At 38.0% G+C, this 21197-nt stretch overlaps 1 protein-coding gene across 1 annotated transcript in view; it reads right to left on the reverse strand.

The window, feature by feature from the left end:
* ROPN1 (rhophilin associated tail protein 1) overlaps positions 1–20979 on the reverse strand; it is a 28165-nt gene extending 7186 nt beyond the window's left edge. The window contains exons 1-3 of the mRNA XM_039843219.1: positions 20837–20979; positions 1953–2080; positions 59–176 (exon numbers count right to left, since the gene is read on the reverse strand). Of these exons, the coding sequence (XP_039699153.1) occupies positions 59–176; positions 1953–2068 (234 nt within the window). The 5' untranslated portion in view covers positions 2069–2080; positions 20837–20979. The remainder of the gene's footprint in view (positions 1–58; positions 177–1952; positions 2081–20836) is intronic.
* Positions 20980–21197: the final 218 nt, after the last annotated feature.

Consider the following 21197-nt stretch of genomic DNA (forward strand, 5'->3'; position numbering starts at 1 on the left):
CCACCTGGCCTCAACGCTGTCTCTGCATTCCCACTTGACACTGAAGTATGGCCCTTACCCTAGAATGCAGGATCTTCAACAGCTCAGGTGTAAGTTCTGCCCAGGTGGACAAAGCAACTCGCTCAGAACGCTCTCTCACTGGAGGAATCTCTCCTTGGGACATAGCCCCAAAATACCTACAAGAAAAAGTTTCTTCATTGACAGCACATATGCAGGGACATTCTTGCTTGTGATGAATTAAATTTATATTCTGTCTTGGAAATACTTTGTGGAGTTTTTTGCTCTAAAATGCTGCAGGTTTGTAAGTTACATAAAACCATCTGTGAAGAGCTTTTTGTGTCTGAATAGATGGAGAGTGCTCTTAGGTCCTCTCCTTTTTTCACTGTAGCTGAACTACAAACTGATCATTCATGGATATCTAAAAAATTTATAGCAAACGATACAATACGGGAGCAAGCAGGCTACAACAGTGGAATGTTTTCTTACATAAATGTCAGGGACGATACCAAGAAATATCATTTTTCTTGCTATAAAACAGCAGCACAAGAACAATAAAATGGGGTTTTAAACTACTGTATGGTATAAAACAAAATCAGTCTCAGATGCCAAAAGAAATTTGTCTTCTGACGATGAAGTTCAATCTTTGAGGTAATATATAAAATTCAGAATGGAAAGCTAAACAAGCCTTGTTACTAGTAAGACAACTCCATTCATGTCTCTTTTTATGAGCACCGCTGGCATATTTCCCTTCCATTCGAAAAAGGTTCATCATCGTCCAACCTAGGAGCATGAGCACACTGGATCCGAGCCCCTGGAAGGCTCCTCTTAGATTCTATTGTATGCCTTCTCAAGATTTTACCACCTTCCCACCACCTGCTCAATACACCTACTCAACCTCATGCTGAGGACATGCTCCCTTCTACCAATCCACCAGCTCCACTCAATGGCCTCTCTTATTCCCCTTTCCCACTGAAATGCTACTAAGGAGGTCATCAAACAGTAAAAATAGGCTGAAAATGGTCCGCTTAACTCCCAACTCCTGCCCCAAGCCACAGTTTTCCCAGTTTCAAGCAGTAGCTTCGTCTAAGAAGCAATTTCAAAACTGAGAGGCTTTCTATATAAAGCTGTTTCAATCCTGGCCAGCAGTTTTTGTGTAAGCACCTTCCACTGAGCAGCCCCTGGGTAGTCTCTCCTGACAAAGGGCGACTGTGTTAGAGGCACACTGTTTTCAGCCAGACCAGGTGCTTCTACTGCCCTCGAAGCTCTGTTTTGCCTCCTTTCTCCGGAATGTAGTGTGCACTGTGTGGACATCTTGTTGTTGAGGGAACAAGTCGGTTGAAAGAAACACGAAAGAGAATAACAGTTTCCCAAAAAACAAGATATAAAATGTCTCCGATTGGGGCAAGCAGTGGAGGAAGGTGCCTTTTGAAAGCAGTGAACCAGCTTGCACCGGTCCCACGCGATCCATCCCGCCCGCTCGTAGCCCCGCTCCCTTAGGTGCACTGCTGCCACCTAGTGGTGAGGTCCGAGGACTCCCGGGTTTACACCAGAGAAGGGCCCGCTAAACCCCAAGAGGGTTCTGAACTCTACTGGAACAGGGGCGGGACTTGCAGGGACAGGGTGCTGTGTGCGTGTGCTCGTGTGATATGACAATCTAACTCTTGCTGATTACTCCAGGACACTCCTCTTATTGCCCTGGTGTCCTATTGCTCAGTCTACTTCCCGTAAGGAAGGGCATCTCATCCTTGCCCAATTTGATGGATTTGTGTGTGGATTTTAAAGCACCAAATCAATCTGAGAGCTGAACATCACAAATATTATGCTAATCAGTCCCAACTCCTAGGATGCTGCCATGACAACCTCCTATTAGTTTCCCAAGACCTTCCCTCCTCCACCTCCACCTTCCACCTGCAATGGGAACCAGGGACTGGAGGTGAGAAAGGAGCACGTACTCTGCAGCCCAATGGATGAGATCCGGCGGCTGTGTCCGAATGGCGGCTTTGGTAAATTGCTTCAGCAATTCCGGCAGCTCCGGGGGAATGCATATTTGCTTATCCGTCTGAGGCATTGATTGGATGACCTATTGGCAGAGGAAAAACATAGTAAAGAAATAGAAAATCTTTGACATCTTCAATATTGGGGAGTTCACAACCCCAAAAGACAGATGCATTCTATTGCTACACAACCCAGAGGTTAGTAAGTGGTTTACTAATCCCTTTTTGTTGTTGTAAATAATTCTGCCCTTTACATAAAAACACACGTAATACTTGTTCATTAAAAAGTAGTGATCAACAAAAAGCAAGCAAAGTTATCCTCTTATGATGCCATGCAAAAATATTGGGTGTCTACTTCCAGAATTTTTTCAATATAAATATATACTTGTACAAAAAAGAATGATGTCATACAAAACATCTTATTTACTCTACAGCATATCATGAACATCTTTCATGTCACATCAGCTCTTATTGGCAGAATAAGAGTTGTAGCCAAATTTACTCTGAATCCTCTATTATGATATTAGGTAATCTCCAAATAAAAATAATCATTAAACAGCCATTTGATGAACACCTCTCTTTACATCTGTATGTACTTAACTACTTTGTAAAAGAGAAAACTTGTACACTTCACTCAAAAATTTCAGGAACAAGTCGAAACAAAATATGAAAATCCAAAGATTGTATACAACTCTACATACAAATAACAGATTAAAAGATTCTGTTTGCTTTTAGTAGAGAAAGAGTCTAGATATTCTGAAAAGCCCTCTTTCTTCAAAACACCTAGATGTTAGACAAACTCCAGCAAACTATACCTTTCAAATTGCCTTAAGCTGAAAGATAGAGGAAAACTCTCAAGTGCCAAATGAAGTAAGTAAAGCAGAAACCAGAATCATAAGTAAATGAAATTAGGGGCAAGTGGAGATGCTGGGAACATGAACCTTTTAGACAAATGGCCAGGCAAGTTACGGGCAGAGCAGGTCTTGGGCCCACAAAAAGTAAACAGCTGAACTGAGAGACTCTCTTACACACCACTAGCCCTCCCCCACACCCCTGAAACTTGAGACCCTCCAATGTTCACTCACCCTTAGTGTGAAAGGGTGGGACTCAAAATATCTGCCTACTGGCAGGGGGAAGGGGCACAGAAATCTATCTCCATTGTTGTTTCTTGTTGGAAACTGTGATTGTCTTTTATGAGTTTGTAGCCGCGAACTAGGTTTAAGTTTTAAATTGATACCACCAGGCTGGTTGGAAAATCTCAAAACAAAAATTAAAGTGGCCTCAGGTTAGTGGTATTCCTTTATCTTTTATGTTCTTTTATTTGGAGGAAGAGGAGTATCAATTTCAGACTTCGTAAAAAGTCAGATATGCAAGTATGCATAGTAAAATTTCAAAGATAATTACTATAAAAGTAATATCACTACCAAACTAGTAGAGAAGAAAAAAGGAATTAAAAATAGCAGCAGCAAAACAACTTGATCCAACCAAAAGAAGGTAAGAAAGGAGAAGGGAAAGCATAAGAAAAGTGGATAAATAACATGATGGGAAAGAGTCCATATATATCAGTAATCAAAATAAAAAGAAACAGTCTCAAATGTGTCAGTTAAAATATAGAAATTATCAGAGTGGATTATTTAAAAATCCAGCCTTAAGCACATCTAAAAGACATAAAAACACAAAGATTGAAGCTAAAAGTACATATGGATAAATAGGCAAACAATAACCAAAAGAAAATTGATATAGACATGTTACTATCAGACAAAAGAGACTTTAAAGCAAGATGCATTATTAGGAATTAAGAAGGTTACTACATAACAATGAAAAACTTCAATTCATTGAGAAGATAGTGCGGTTCTCAGTGAGCATGCTACAAATATCACCATAGGTGAACCTCATGATGCTGGGTGGAAAGGCAATATATTGTTTAGAGTTACATATATATGCCATAATACTATAATAAAGAGCAAAGGATGGTAAACACACATTCGGAATAGCAGTTATCCTGTATCAGGGGCGGAGAAGGATGTCATCAGGGAGATGCAGCAAGGTTCCCAATACTATTAGTGACGGTTCGTGTTTTAATCTGGATGGTGGCTGCCTAGATTTTTCTTTATTTTTATGTCTATATTTACATTGTGTATTTTATTTTGTATGTATAAAATGTTTCATATTTTTCAAAGTTCCATTACAAGTTGATCGTCTCTCATAATTTTTCAATCCATTTTATTTTGCAAAGGGCATTGCTTTATTTTGCTCATATTGTCCCTCTCTCTCTCTCTCTAGATATATATTTTTATACAGAGAGATATATATATATACACACATACATATTTTTTACTTGTGGTAAAATATACATAACATAAAGTTTACCATTTTAACCATTTTTAAGTATAGTACTTTGGTGGCATTAAATACATTCACATTGTTATGTAACCATCACCACCAAACATCTTTAGAATGTTTTCATTTTCTCAAACTGAAACTACCCATTAAACGCTAACTCTCTATTTCCTTCTCCCTTGAGTTCCCGGTAATCACCATTCTGTTTTCAGTCTCTATGCATTTGACTACTTTAGGTAGCTTACATAAATGGAATCATACAATATTTGTCCTTTTGTATTGGGCTTATTTCACTTAGCGTAATGACCTTGAGGTTCATCTATGCTGCAGCATGTGTCAGAATTTCCTTTCTTTTTAAGGCTGAATAAGATCCCATTGTATGCATATACCACATTTTGTTTATACGTTCATCTGTTGCTGAACATTTGGGTTGTTTCTATCTTTTGGCTATTGTGAATAATGCTGTGCAAATATCTGTTTGAGTTCCCGCTTTCAATTCTTTGAGTGTATACTCAGTTGTGGGATAGCTAGATCAGATGGTAGTTCTGTTTTTAATTTTTTGAGGAGCCATCGTACTATTTTCCACAAAGGCTGTACTCTTACTGTTCATATATATTTTGACAAGATTTTGTGGTTGTGTAATTGTTTGATTTCTATTCTGAACGCTCAAATGGCCTCATGTAAGTGAAAAAAATGGCCCAACCCTAAAAAATAGGCTTCCATGACAACACTAACAATGAGAACCCTTGCTCAGTATAGACCAAACTTAAGCAAAGCCTTCACTGCATTTTGCCTCTTCCAGCCATTGTTCTTGATGTCTTTTCATTTTCGGCCAAAGAATCCCTACCCTAGTAAGTTCTCCATATCTGTTGCCTTTTCTCAATGTGTTGTTCTTAAATCTCTTGCAATATTTTCTGCTCTTACCATTCTATTGTTTCCTTAAAAGTCATCAATTGCATCTGTTAACTTCTGATCTATGCCAGGTACTGCGCAAAGTATTTTGTGTACATTTTCTCACTTAATCCTCAATATATCCCTATGAGGTAGATTATCAGCATTTAACATGATGAACTGAGAGAGAGAAAAAACTTGAAATGACACCAAATTGATAAGTGACAGAGGCAGGATTTGAACACACAATCTGATGTGGGAAGTGGCCTGTTAAACATGACTGTCCTTTCCTTCTTGAGGCTTTCTATTTCTTCAATGGCATACAGTATTCTTGTTTTTCTATTTTCCTCTCCTCCTCTGTCACCATAACTCTTCTTCCTCCTTCCTCTTGCGAAGCACGAGTTCCCAATGTTCCCAAAGCTGAGTCTTCAGCATTCTGAGCTCACGTCTTCCTGCTGCTCTTCTGGGAGAGCTCACATCTTCTCACAGCTTCATCTACCACAAAACTGTGTTGATTACACTTGTTTGTCCATATACCTGACCTCTCACCTGTGTTCCCATCCCATGTTTCCTGCTGCCTCTAGGACACATCTCCACAAAAATTCATTCTCCATCTCCCAACTAAGTCCCCTTCGCAAATTCATTTCTGAACACAGTTTCACCATTTTCTTAGTAATTTGGAATCAAAGCCCTAGGGCCATTCATTCTCTTCAATCGGTTGAATCCCTTTGATATTTCCTTTGAATTGTGTCTCCAGTTCATCCTTTCCTCTCTATTTCCTCTTTTTTTTTTTTTTTTTTTTAAACCCTGGCACAGCCTCTCACCACTTTTTGTGCGGTGCCCTAAGTGATAGCCCTGTCTCTGTCCATTTTCTGGTCTATCCTGTCCACTGAGCCTAGATCTATCATCCATACTGCTGTTAATTAGTCAGACACCCCTGCTCACTGTATGGCAATGTTATCCTGACTCTCAAGGTTCTCCATGATTCAAACACATAACTTTAAGCTATAAAATTATGCAAGCACAGCAGTTTCTGGTGGGAAAGCTGTGATGACAGGAAGGTGGGAAGGCTTTCCTTCAAATCTGTTCTCTATGTTCTGAACACCAGAGATGCAGGTCAGAGACAGTTTTGTTGACATAGAGCTCTTGTCTATACGTTTGCTTATAGATGTGAATTCCACATTAAAAGATAGTACTAGTAAAATCCAAGCTGCTATGATTCTGTCAGTCTCTTTTCAGCTTTATGTTCAGAAAGTCTGTTCCTACCAAGGTACCTATCAAAATAAAAGGTTTTTTCCCCCCGCCCTGAGTCTAGGAGCTAAAGTAAAAATTTAAAAAGATGTCAATGATCCTATTGCAGAGTTGTTGAGGAGAGTTTAATGTCTTCAGAAAACTGGCTTACTTGACATTTTTTAACAGCAGAATGAATTTAATCAAAATTACAAGAGTGTGTGAAAATATAATAAAATATAACAACAATGCTCATGAATTCAAAGGAAATGTGAGGTTAGAAGTAGTTCAGCTGGGGAAGGGGTAACTGATTTAACTTCAACCTTAAAGAAGACATCTTTAAAGTGGCAAAACATCTGTTACATGTCACATTATTTGGAAATACATGATATGAAAAAGTTAAAGTGCATTAGAAATCCAATCACATCATCACAAGAAAGAAAGAAACAATCAAACTATCTAAATTCTGGCTAATAGTGAGAAAATTTCTGCTTATTGGAGAAAAATCAATAAATACACTTCTACCATTTGCTAAGACCCATCTGTGAGGCTGATTTTCGCGCTGACAGTGACTAAAAGAACTTGAAGGAAACGTCATTAAAAATATTTGGTCAGAAACTGCATGTAGTCATTTCAACACTTAGTATAAAGCAAACACATGATAAGAAAGTAAGCTTGATTTCTCCTTAAAAAGTCTTATAATATTCGTTCAGAAGTTTTATTCAAATTAAACATTCAATAGCTTTACTCTCATTCTACAGTTTACTTTTTATTATAATTATGTAGTAAATATACATACATATTGAATTTTTTTCACGGGCTCCATAGAGACCTCCAATACCCTACACTTTACCCTGGTGTGCTTTACAAATATTTTCTCTGTGTGCCATGACATGAGGAAGCTCTGCTGCATAGTGCAGTGTCAGGTACATCTGTTGAAAATTTTCTAAGTTTTGTTTCAATCTTTTAAGATTATGTGTTATAGAAGAGATTCTGATGGTTATTGAAATCCATTTCTGATAAAATATGAGATTTATCTATTGTAAAAGGAAGTTTCATTAAAAAGTGAATTGTAAAAATACTGGTTATTAAGGGAACAATTGTCTTCAAATTTAAGTTAGTCAACTTACTGATTTTATTTAAACCTGAGGAAACAGACTTTGACCATCACCCCTCTATATTCCCCAGAAAATTTTATCTTTTCCATCTCCTGGTACCTTCTCTTCCATCAAATAGGCACAGTCTGGCCATGTCTTTTTTAAAAAGTTTGGCTTTTTTTAAACCTTACCGTCTTCCAATGTTCTATGTCTCTTTTTCATGGTCAAACTTCCCACATTCCCCAAGGACTGGCTCTCTTTCCTCTCTCATTAATTACTCCTCCTTTAATTCCTTATAAGGCTTCCATCCTGATGATTGTTCTGAAACTGCTTTCACAAATATAAATATCAACAAAGTCTCATGGGCTGCAAAATCTAATGATTTTTCCCATAACATTTATTACTCTTGGCTTCTGTATTGCATTTGAGAAATTCATCGCTCTCTCATGAAACACTTTGCTCCATTGGATAATGGTTATAGAATCTCGCTTGTCTTAACTCTGTGCTGTTCCTTTTTCATTTCCATTTTGTTCATTTTTGTCTCCACCATCACATTGTAGAAGTATTTTCTAAAATTCAAATCTATATATTTGTTCTCTCATATAGTTTTTATAAATTTTGGAAAATGTTCCATGTGTACCTGGAAAGAATGTTACTCTGCAGTTATTGAGTGTAATGTACATGTATGAAGAGGTTTAATTATGTAGTTCAAATCTCTATATTCTTATTTACTTTTTTGTCTGCTTACTCCATCAGTTACTGAGAGAGGTATGTTAAAATCTCCATCTAGGAGAGGTAGCTTTGTCTATTCTTTCTGTCAATTTTGCTTGATAAATTTTCAAGTTCTATTATTAGGGGCATATACATTAGGATTTAAAAATCTTCATATTGAATTGATCATTTTATCATAATGAAGTGCCCCTTTTTATGTCCAGTTTTAGTTGACTCAAGGTCAACTTGGTTTGCTAGTTTTCTTTTGTTTAATTTTTGCAAGATACACATTTTTCCAAACTTTTCCTTTCAAGTTTTTTGTGTTCTTTTGTTCAAGTGTGTCTTTTCTAAACTACTTTAGAAAAATACACTCTGAAAATTTTGTGTCAATTGGTCCATTTACATTTAATTGTTGATTTTTTACCATTTTGTTTTTTGTTGTCTATTCTTTTCATGCCTTTTTAAAGCAAGCAAATATTTTTTACTATTCTAATTTTCTCCTCCATTAGCTTTTTATTTTATTTAAAAAAATTGTTTGTCTTTATTGAAATATAATAGACAATTAGTTGCTTGTATTTACATTGTACAGTTCAATGAGGTTTTTTTCACTTATAGTTAGCATACGATCATATACCAGTTTCAGTTGTATAGCATAGTGATCAGAGATCCACATAACTCACAAAGTGATCACCCCACTAAATCTATTACCCCTCTTCCCCCCACATATTTATTACAGAATTATTGACCGTCTTCCCTATGCTACACTTTATATCTCCCAACTACTCTGCGACTATCCCTTTGTACCTCTTAATCCCTTTGTCATTTTTTTGTCTCCCCAACCCCCTTCCCATCTAGCATCCCTCTAAATATTCTCTGTATCTATGAGTTTATTTCTGCTTTTGTTGTTATTGTTGTTGATTTTGTTCTTCAGATTCCGTGTGTATGTGAAATCATGTCATATTTGTCTTTCTCTATCCAACCCATTTCATTCAGCGCAATACCCTTTAGGTCCATCAAAGTAATATTTTTTTTCCATCCCCTTCCTTTTAGTCTGTGAGTGTCTTTTAATCTGAAGTGAGTCTCTTGTAAGCAGCATATGTAGGGGTCTTGTTTTCTTATCCATTCAGCCATTCTATCTTTTGGTTGGAGCACTTAATTCTTTTCTATTTGAGGTACTTGTTGATAGGAATGTAGTTATTACCATTCTTTATTCCTGTTTTTGATACATGTTTTTTCTTCTTAAAGTCCCTCCAACATTGCCTGTAATACTGGCTTGGTGATGATAAATTTCTTTAGCTTATTTTAGTCTGAGAAGCTCTTTATCTGTCCTTCAACTTTAAATGATAGCTTTGCTGAATAAAATATTCTTGGTTGTAGATCCTGAGTCTTCATCACGTTGAATACTTTGTGCCAAGCTCTTCTGTCCTGCATAGTTTCTTTTGAGAAATCAGCTGCCAGTCTTATGGGTGTTCCCTTATAAGTAATTATTTCTTTTTCTCTTGCTGCCTTTAATACTTTCTTTGTATTTAACCTTTGGCATTTTCATTATGATGTGTCTTGGTGTGGGCCTCTTTGGGTTCCTGGTTTTGGGGATTCTCTGAGCTTCCTGGGGTTTTATGTCTATTTCCTTCACCAGGTTAGGTAAGTTTTCCAACATTATTTCTTCAAATATATATTCAACTTCTCATTCTCCCTCTTCAGGTACTCCTATGACACGGATATTTTTACCTTTAATAGTGTCCCATAAACTCCTTAAATTATTATTATAGTCTTGGCTTCTTTTTTCTTGCCATTCTGGTTGAGTGTCCTTGGCTTTTCCATCCTCTATATAGGTTATTTGATCCTCTTCTTTATTCACTTTGTTTTTTCCATTTAATACACTTCTCATCTCAAATAATGTGTTTTCATTTCTGACTGATTCCCTTTTATAATTTCTGTTTTCATTTTCATGTCTTTTATCTATTTGTTGAAGTTCTCACTGAATTTATCTACACTTACCAAAAGTTCATTGAGCATCTTTATAACCAGTTTTTTAAACTCTGCATCTGTTAGATTGCTTGACTCCATTATTTCTGGATCTGTTCTGTTCTCTCATATGGTTTCTGCTTCTTTGTCTTCCAATTTTGGCTGCCTTTCTGTATCTGTTTCTGTGTACTAAGCATAAGCTCCTAAGTCTTCTGGTCTTATTAGTGCGGCTTTATGTGGTCGGTGTCCAATGGCACAGTCCTGAGAGGGATTTAGCTGCAGGTCAAATTTAGCCCACGCCTGTGCCCCTCTGAGGCCACCTGTTAAGATTCAGCAAGCAATCCACAGATGCTGTGCTTATAGTTGCCTCAAAAAGCCACACTAGAAACCCAGGCCAGCTGCCACCAATGTGAGTCTAGGCACTGCTCAGCAAGGAGCACCTGACTTGTGGAGGATACATGTGGATGTGGCTTGGTGGGGCTGTGAGTTGGGGGAGGTGGAGTTTCAGGGAATCCCCTGGACTGAGTGACACCTGTTATCCACTTTGATAATATCTTGACTATGGCAGCGCTGAGTCTTTGTACGGGGAGGGGGAGGGCTTCACGGAGGAACAATGGATACCGCCAGCACTTCTGTACAGAGTGAGTTGCACCTCGGCCCTCACTCCGACAACTCAGTGTCCTCCTGTAAGTCTCTGGTGTCTCCTGCGCAGCCCAACCAGCACTGGTGCTCAGAGTGAGCAGGTCCGTCACCTCCAAAGTCTGCTTGCGGACACGGCCACTTTAAGAGGCGTCAGCAGCTGCCTTGCCACTGCTATGGTTCTGTCCCACTCAGCTGCTCGGGACCGGGCAGCTTCACATCCTCGCCCTGTCCTACCTTCTGATGTACCAGGGTGATTTCTTAGATTTCTCCCTAGTTGTGTGGCTTGTTCATCTAGATCCCAGGCAATTTTTCCTTGCTGTTTGTTCCTTGTTTTTGTCACAACTTTGATTTGATTGCCAGAAAGATGAATAGAGCCTCTATCATCTATGCCATTTTTTCCCGCCTCTTCCATTAGCTTTCAAGTTATATATTATTTTATGATTCCTTTACTGATTACCGTAAAGATTACAATTTACATCCTTAATTTATTAGGTCTACTGTAATACCAAAACTTCATGAATAATGAAAGTACCTTATAACAATTTAACTTGATATCCTTCTCCCACCCTTTGTACAATTGTTATCGTTTGCTTTATTTCTGCATACATTATTGTGACATATAAAATTATTGTTTTTAAATAGTCAACATTAAGTTATTTTATCCACTTATTTAAACCCACGTATTCTCCTTCGCTAATGGTCAGGGTCAATCTCCTATTTCTCTCTGGGATCATTTTCTTTCAGCCTAAAGAACTCTAATGTTTTCAATAGTGTAGGTTTGCTGGAGAAGTCTATCATTTTTTGTTTGTGTGAAGTGTATTTTGCTTTCCTTTTTAAAGACATATTCACTGAATATAGAATTTCTAGATTAGAAACTTTTTCCTTTCAGCACTTTAAATATGAATCCCATTGTCTTTTGATCTTCATAGTTTGTTAAAAATAAGCCAAGCGTCTTTTTGTCGCTCCTTTGTAGGTAATGTAGCTTTTCTCCTCTGGTTTTATGATTTTCTCTTCATTTTTAATTTTCATTACTTTGATTAATTATGATATGCCCAGGTGTTCCTAGATAGGGCTTGCTGAGCTTGTTGGGTTTGTGGGTTGATGTATTTCATCAGTTTTAAAAAGTTCTTGAACATTACCTCTCCAAATATTGACTCTGCCCTTTACATTCTTTGACTTTATTCTCTTTCTCTGTACCTTCTGGGACTCTAATTAGATCTGTTTTAAACCATACATGCTGTTTTGTTTTTTCCATTTTTTCCAACCTGTAACTCAGTTTGGATATTTTCTATAGACCTGTTTTCGAGTTCCCTAACCATATTTTCTGCGGTCCAGGCTGCTGTTAAATCCATTCAAAGAACTCTCAATTTCAAATATTATGTTTTGTATTCTAGAATATCAGGTGTTTTTATAACTGCAATTTCTGTTTTGAAATTCTCCATTGTTATCCCTTTATGTATCTGTTTCCTTGATTTTCCTGAACACATTATTTATAGTTATTTTGGAGTCACTGTCTGATAACTCTACTGGTTGAATCTACCTGTGGATCTCCTCTCTGATACTAATTTTTTCTCTTGATTGTAGACACATTTTCCTGCTTCTATGCATGCCCAGTATTTTCAAATTGTATGTCAGATTGTGTAAAACTTAAGTGTGTTTGGGTGACTCAGACTTCTAACCTGTCATGTCAGTGCTGTCAGTAAAGTCTCTCTGCAAGGGCCAAGCACAATCCTACGTCTACATCCAAACTTGGCAGATGGCCCCAGGGAACAAAATGGCTTGTAACTATCAGCTCATCTTGGAAGGGCTCAGCACCCTCCTGAAATTTTAATCTAGTCCTCATTGCATCTAAAGCTCTCTGATGACCTTATAATGTTTTTTAAAATTATTTTTATAGATTTCTTTTTTTAGTTGTTGCAGTGGGAGCCATGAACTGCTGCCACCTACTACATTCTAGCTAGAGGCAGAGGCTTTTCTGGGGGTGGAAAGATTTAACTGTCAGCTCTGTGCTGACAATTCCAAAATCACCAGTTGTAAACTCTCAACCATGCCACAGTCATATCCACCAGCTACCTATTAGTGTAGTTCCCCTTTCCCATAAAAGCATCCCAAACCAACTTCCTTTACTCTTTCAATTGCCTTAGTCTGCTATGTCTTGGCTATTTTTGATTCATCCTTCTCTTTCATTCCCCACTTCAGTCCTGATGAAGTTTTTTTTTTTTTAATCTCTCAGGAAAATAAAAAGGAACACTATTTTTGTTTTTGTTTTTAAGGAAGGGCTTAATCTGACTCACAATGCAGTTCAATATCTTCAATTTGCAAATGAGAGAATTGCAGTGATGTGATTGGCACAAGTTAACAGTTTATGTTGGAGCTGAATCAAGAACTCAGCTATACTTCATTGTTTTATCACACTATACCATATTGCTTCTCCAGGTCAGCTCCAATTTCAAATACTATGCACAACTGTCCCCAGAAATCACTGAAATACCCTGGATATTCCCATTTGCATCATGAAAAGTACATTTTAAGCACCTTGAAGTGGAACAAAATTATTTGTCAGAATATGTCCTAATGTTTTGTCTTTGAAATGTGGTCATTGTCTCTTTCACCATATTTCATACAGTTGCAAGGAATGGAAACATGCCCAGCATAAGACGGGTTTCAAACGCTCAGCACACATTTATTACTTCATTTAATCCTTCCAGCAATCAACGAGTAGGTAGGTTCTCGTATTTTAATCATTTTTCCAATGCCAGGAAGTCAAGACTTAGTTTTCCCGGATAACATGTCTTAAGTACTCTTATTATCACATCACTTTCAAAATCCTTAAGTGGATCTTCATGTCTTTTCTCAACAAATGATGTTCTGACTTTCAAGCTCTCCATAATCTGTCTTATTCATATTATCTTGCTTTTCCAACTTTATTTCACAGGAGTCTAGATCTTGTTCTATCCTGGGCCAATCCATGATTAAGCCAACCCAGTATTTCGATGCCAAATGCAATATTACTAAGAGCTTTCCTACCTGACCTTGTCCTTTTTTTTGCATAGTAGCTTTTGGCTCTGTTAATAGAAAATTTCCCCAAATTGCTTATATACCATGCTAGTACCCTCTTGAAAGTCATAAGTTCCATGTTTATTATTTAACGAGTGAACAGGTACCTTTTTTGATTTATCTTAACTTAGCCATGCTCATATTTTAAAAGCTTTCCCCCATGTTCATCTCATGGTCTGCAACGCCAGGGCTATCATTTAGAGACTGACATGTTAACCGTGCTCCATAAAGTTGTGCAACACGACCCCTGATTTCATGATCTGTGGTCACCTTAACCTTGTGTTTTATAAGTGTATGAAAGTCTTCATTTTTTTCAGAGTGAAATGTCAGAATATCTCTACATCATTTTCATCCTTTCACTTGTCTCCCCTACTTTTGATTTCATGATAGCATTCCTATGATACAGGGACTCAAAGTATAAAATGGCTCTGAGGGATGACTGCACCAGTTTTCAATATAAGATCAGGGCTATGTTTCTGCCCTATTTCCATTACCATTCCTGATGATGTTCATCATTGCAGTTGATTTTTCCAATACAAAACACAGGGGTGCTGTCCTTCATAGATCCCTTAGAGTGGATTAAGCTATAGTTAAGAAGCACTCTTGACTAGGAGGCAGACCAGGATTCTGGTCCTGGGACTATCTTTGACTCATTATGTGACCCTGGGCAAATAATCAATCCAACAAAACCTATGAATCAGGAATAGTGCTGAACAGTGGGGTATAGAAATACATGAGTCACGCGCACCACCCTCAGAGAGCTCAGAGGCTAGTAGAAGAGACTGATAGGAAAATCAGTGATTAAAATGGTATGATAAATGTCAAGAAGTCTGTACTAGATAAAGGTGAACAGAAACTCCTAGGTGAGGCATCTAATTCATCTGGAGGTAGGAGAAGGAGGTCAGAAAATACTTGAGAAGACTGATTTGTTCATTGTTGCATTCCCAGCCCCTAGAACAGTACTAGGTGCAGAGTAGGTTCTCAATAAGCATCTGTTTACCAATGAGAGCAAGGAGGGAATCCTTTGTGGCTAGAACTACTTAGACCAAGGTGTGGAAGTGTCAGAGAACATGGTAGATTCAGAGAACTGTGAGTTATTATGGATGACTAGAGTGGAAAAAAGGGGGAGTGTGGTTGGGCCTAGGGCTGGAAATATAGCCCAAGACCAGAATATAAAAGGCCTGGTATGCCATGGTAAGTCTTTTGAACTTCATATTAAATGCAATAGGGAGCCACTAGAAGATTTAAGCACTAGAGCCACATAGTCAGACTTTGGTGTTAGCTTGATGCTTCTGTTATCACTTTACTTACTGACTCTGTGCTTCAGTTTCACCCTCCTCATTGCCTCCTCAATAAAAACAGTACTAGGCTCTTAAAATATTCCTCCTTGGTCAGCTGGTATGATGTTAAGCTTCCTCAGTAGAGGGCTCTGGAGGGATGTTGGAGGAGGAAGGGGCTTTTCCTGTGGGTTCCATATATAAACTCTTGCTAGACCCAGGAGCGTGCAGTTTCTCCAGTGTTGGGATCCTGTGGTGCACAGCTTCTCCAGCATCTGCAGTATGTGATCTCTTAAGTGCCTGACTGCTGCAGTGCACAGCAGAGGCAGTGTCCAGCTTCCCTGGCACCTCTCTTGGGAAGCTTTGTATCAGAGTGCAGCTAGCAATTAAGTCACCTTTTCAATGAATGGCTTCTCTGGCACCCCAGACAGTGGATTTCTGCCTCCCTGGCACCTCAACAACTTCTCTGCCATTTGAATTGTGGATGAAAAAATGGGATCTATGGAAAGTAACCTCACAAGGTGATCTGATCATAAATTCCTAACTGGGCAGGTCATAGTGAGTAGTCACATCCCAGGCATATAACTTTTTAGTCACAGGTTTTATGTAAGTACTGTCCGTTGTTCCTATGCACCTAGGTTAACGCACCTTTGAAATATCAGAAGTAAGCTTCAAGAGAACACACAATCTCATTAACTATTCTATAATCCAATCCCTGTCTTGCTTTCTCCCACCTTCCTTACGTCCCTTCCTTAATTTCAAATGTGTAACAGCTGCTGCAAAACTGTTATTCTCAAGCATTTGAGATCTTGCTCCCCAGCATTGTCAGTTTAGCTCAAATACACTCATAACATTTTCTTATAGGTTTGGATAAAATTTTCTTACAGGTTTGGACGTTTCTTTGTTTACATAATGAATGGTGGTCACACTCTCTGCAATAAGCTCTTGGGAGGTCGTCTCTTTTTCAGGTGATCTACCTCAAGGGTCATGATTGCTCCTTCCATATGTGATTCCTGTATACTTTACATCTCTGTGTTTTACTAACCAATCTTTCATTATTCCAATTCCATCATAGTTAAAAATTCTTTATATTAAACTTCGTTAAACTTGTTATTTGATTTTTTCTTTTTGTTGGACTCTGAGACATGCATTGACTACAGCTATGTCGAAGGACTGAAGGGAGTAGACTGAAGCTTCAGGCAGGAAGCCTGATTAGAAGGATATGGCAGCACTTTTCACAGCAACTCTTAGAATCATTGCCTGCCAAAGGAGTTGGAATGGGGAGGACTAGGAGAGATAGGGGTTGCAGGACTTGGTAATCACCAAGGGCGGAGGATGAGGAGAGGGAGAAATTTAGGGTGACTCCTCGCTTTTCAAACTTAGATGCCTGGGTAGATGGCAGTATCACAGTGGAAATGGAGAATACTGAAGGAGGGGCAGGTCAAATTCTCCTCCCATGTTCCCATATACTCCCAGGAGTTCCATGCATTTTTTTTTTCTTTTTCAATTACAGTCAACATTTAGTATTATTTTATATTAGTTTCAGGTATACAGCATAGTGGTTAAACATTTATATAATTTATAAAGTTATCCCCCCAATAAGTCTAGAACACACCCGGCACCATACATAGTTATTACATTATTGACTGTATTCCCTATGCTCTATTTTACATCCCTGTGACTATTTTCTAACTACCAATTTGTACTTAATTCCTTCACCATTTTTCCCCAGCCTCCCAATTCTGCTTCCACCCAACAATCATCAGTTTATTCTCTGTATCTATGAATCTGTTTTGTTTGTTCATTTATTTCGTTCTTTGAATTTCACATATAAATGAGGTCATAAGGTATTTGTCTTTCTCTGTCTGACTTAGTCACTTACATAATACCCTCTAAGTCCATCCATGTTATTGCAAATGTTAAGATTTCATTCTTTTTTACAGCCGAGTAATATTCCATTGTATATATGTATCATCACTTTTTTATCCAGTTATCTATTGATGAGCACTTGGGTTGCTTCTCTACCTTGGCTATTATAAATAACACTTCAATGAACATTAGTGTTTTAAATTTCTTCAGATAAATACCCAGAAGTACAATTTCTGGGTCATATGGTAGTTTTATTTTTAATTTTTTGAGGAAACTCCTAACTGTTTTCCATAGTGGCTGCACCAATTTACAATTCCACCAACAGTGCATGAGGCTTCCCTTTTCTCCACATCCTCATCAATACTTGTTGTTTGTTGATTTACTGATGAGAAGGCATTTGGGCAGGTGTGAGGTGATAGCTCACTGTGGTTTTAATTTTCATTTCTCTAATGATTAGTGACATTGAGAATCTTTTCATATGTCTATTGGCCATCTGTATGTCCTCTTTAGGGAAATGTCTATTCAGGTCTTCTGCCCATTTTTTAATTGGATTGTTTTGTTATTTTGGTGTTAAGTTGTATGAGTTATTTATGAATTTTGCATATTGACCTCTTATCGGATGAAGTAAGTTGTCTTTTAATTTTGTTGATGATTTCCTTTGCTGTGCAAAAGCTTTTTAGTTTGATGTAGTCCATTTGTTTGTTTGTTTTTGTTTAGTTTCCCTTGCCTGAGGCGATATATCAGAAAAAATATTACTAAGAGCAATGTCAGAGTTTACTGCCTATGTTTTCTTCTAGGAGTTTTATGGTTTCGTGTTACGTTTAAGTCTGGAATCCATTTCAAATTTATTCTTGTATATGGTGTAAGAAGGGGGTCTAGTTTCTTTTTTTTTTTTTTTTGCATGTACCTATCTAGTTTTCCCAACATCATTCATTGAATAGATTGTCTTCACCCTATTGTATATTCTTGCCTCTTCTGTCATGAATTAATTGACCATATGTGTGGGTTTATTTCTGTTCCCTCGATTTGTGTGTCTGTTTTTATGCCAATACCATGCTGTTTTGATTACTATAGCCTTGTGGTATGTAATTTGATATCAGATAGCATGATACCTCCAACTTTGTTCTTTTTCTCAAGATTGCTGTGGCTCTTCATGGTCTTTTGTGGTTTGTTCCATATACATTTTAGGATTATTTCTTCTAGTTCTGTGAAAAATGCTATTAGTATTTTGATAGCAATTGCTTTGAATCTATAAAATTGCTTTGGGTAGTATGAACATTTTAACAATGCTAATTCTTCTTACCCATGAGCATGGTATATGCTTCCATTTATTTGTATCTTCAATTTCTTTTTCAATGTATTATAATTTTTTGAATACAGGTCTCTAACCTCCTTTGTTAAATTTGTTCCCAGGTATTTTTTAAGGGGTACAATTGAAAATATTTTTATTTTCTTAGTTTCTGTTTCTGATAATTTGTTATTGGTGTATACAAATATAACCAATTTCTGAATATTAATTTTGTATGCTGCTACTTTACTGAATTCAATTATCAGTTCTAATAATTTTTTGGTGGAATCTTTAGAGTTCTCTCTATATAGTAACTTTTTTGGTGGAATCTTTAGAGTTCTCTCTATATAGTACCATGTCATCTGCAAATAATGAGTTTTACTTCTTCCTTTCCAATTTGGATGCCTTTTATTTCTTTTCTTGTCTAATTGCTGTGGCTAGGACTTCTATACTATGTTGAATAAAAGTGGTGAAAGTACACATCCTTGTCTTGTTTCTAAGGAAAACTCTTTTAGCTTTTCCTGTTAAGTATGATGTTAGCTATGATGTTAGCTATGGGATCATCATAAAAGGCCTTTATTAGGTTGAGGTATGTTCCTCCTAGTCCCACTTTCCTGAGAGTTTCTATTCTAGATATATGCTGGATTTTGTCAAATGCTTTTTCTGCATCTATTGATATGGTCATATGATTTTTATCCTTCATTTTGTTTATGTGGTGTATTACACTAATTGATTTTCAGATATTGAACTAAACTTGCATTCCATGAAAAAATCCCACTTGATATGGTGTATGATCTTTTTAATGTATTGCTGAATTTGGGTGGTTAATATTTTGTTGAGGATTTTTGCATCTATGTTCATCAGGAATATCAACCTATAATATTCTTTTTCTTTTTTTTGGTAATGTCTATCTGGTTTTTGAATCATGAAATGAGCTTGGGAGACTTCCCTCCTCTTGAATTTTTTGGAATACTTTGAGAAGGATAGGTGCTAATTATTCTTTTAATGTTTGGTAAAATTCACCTATGACTCCATCTAGTTCAGGACTTCGGTTTGTTGGGAGCTTTTGATTACTGATTTGATTTTGTTAATAGTAATTGATCTGTTCTGGTTTTCTATTTCTTTTTGACTGAGTCTTGGAAGATTGTATGTTTCTAGGAATTTATCCATTTCTTCCAGATTGTCCAATTTGTTGGCATATTCCATGCACTTTTGAGCCACAGACATTTAGAATCACAGGCTCCTTAGGTTGGAGAGGCCTCGAAGTCTAACTTTTCTGCCTTTGAGTAACATGGATTGTTTGTTCATATAAGATAAAAGAAGTGGAGAAAGGTCCATTCTGTCTTAACATTCCATGATTCCGATGTTTTGTAAAGTTCTTTTCCATTCTTAAAGCTCTCAGTATAGTAGGCCATCTTTAATTATCCATTCTGGCCTCCTCCTCCAGAGCTCTTAAAATTCAACAAATTTCCTGGTTTTTTTTTTTTTGAAACTCACATCCCTCCCAATGTGGAATTATGGACAACATATACATGCTGAGTGATGAAAAATATAGGTCTTATCAAATATGAAATATAGATTTGTTTCTGAATTTCTCACTTGGTTTCATTGGTGTGGGTTGAACAAGACTTCGGTTATGTAAACGAGAGGCTCTGGTTACATGAATGAAAGGCTCCAGGCACCAGAATCTCCGAGGAAGTTTCTATGAAGAGGTCTTAGAACCCAGGATCAGGCAACTGTATCTACTTGTCTGGGTTTGGAATAGGTGGTGCTGGGTTTTGGACACATGATTATCCTTGCTTGGAATGGACTCCTCACATTTTCACAGGTTCTTCAGATCTCAGCTAAGCTTTCCTTGAGCTGTCAGTTTCATTAAAACTTCTCAGAGCACAACTTACCCAACTCTCCTTGGCAACACTTAGCTCTAATTTTACATTATGTGCATGATTCTTTGATTAACATCCCCCTCCCCTAATGAACTGTAAACTTGGGGACAGGAACAGTCAGTTTCTGCTCACTACAGAATCCCCAATGCCAAGCCTGGTGCCTGGAACACAGTCAGTGCTCAATAAATATTAGGAAAATGAATCAATGAAAGCAGTTTATAAAGTGTTGGTCATGCCCACTGGTCCTCATGACAGTCCCCCTTAAAGGTATTTTTACATCCATGTTACACATGAAAAGCAGAGGTTTGGCTACTCTGGTCCCAAATTCCGTTGTGTTTCCAAATCACTAGCCTCTGTGTAATAAATCATAAAATACCAGTTCTGGATATACATGTAGTGAGGGCAGAGCGCAATAATTATCCATGGTCATTTTCCCTTAAAGATCACAGTCCCCTACTCTTGCTCTGCGAACAAAGATAAAGTCAGAATCCAAGTGAGCCCATAGGCAGTAATCTTCCCTCAGACTTGCGTAGCCCTCCTGGGAGCTCGCAGAGGTCCCCTCCCTTCATTTCCCTTCCCAGGTGGCTACCTGAGGCTCACTCCCAGAAGAGCTGTCTGGCACCGGATGACACCTCGCCCCTGGCCTCGGGCGGGAGGTGTGGAGAGAGATCCAGTACCTCCTCTCACCCTTGGCAGGGCTAAAGCAGCAGAACTTGGGCGGGGAAGGGCGGTACCGGCCTCTGCCTTGAGCTACAGGAGAGGTGGGGCAAGACCCGGCTTTGTTAGCGTTTAACCTTCGCCTGGCAACCCCGGCTCCGGCTGCCTGGCAACCGAGATGGAGGGGCGGAGCGTTACGTCACAGAGCGGCCCTCCAGCTCAGTGTCCGCCCATCTCTTCCCGCCCCTCCTGACTCAGCGCAACCTCCTGCAGCATCTGAGTTCCCAAGTTCC

This window comes from Pteropus medius, unplaced genomic scaffold (genome assembly GCF_902729225.1).
Source record: "Pteropus medius unplaced genomic scaffold, Ma_sr-lr_union100, whole genome shotgun sequence".
NCBI lineage: Eukaryota > Metazoa > Chordata > Mammalia > Chiroptera > Pteropodidae > Pteropus > Pteropus medius.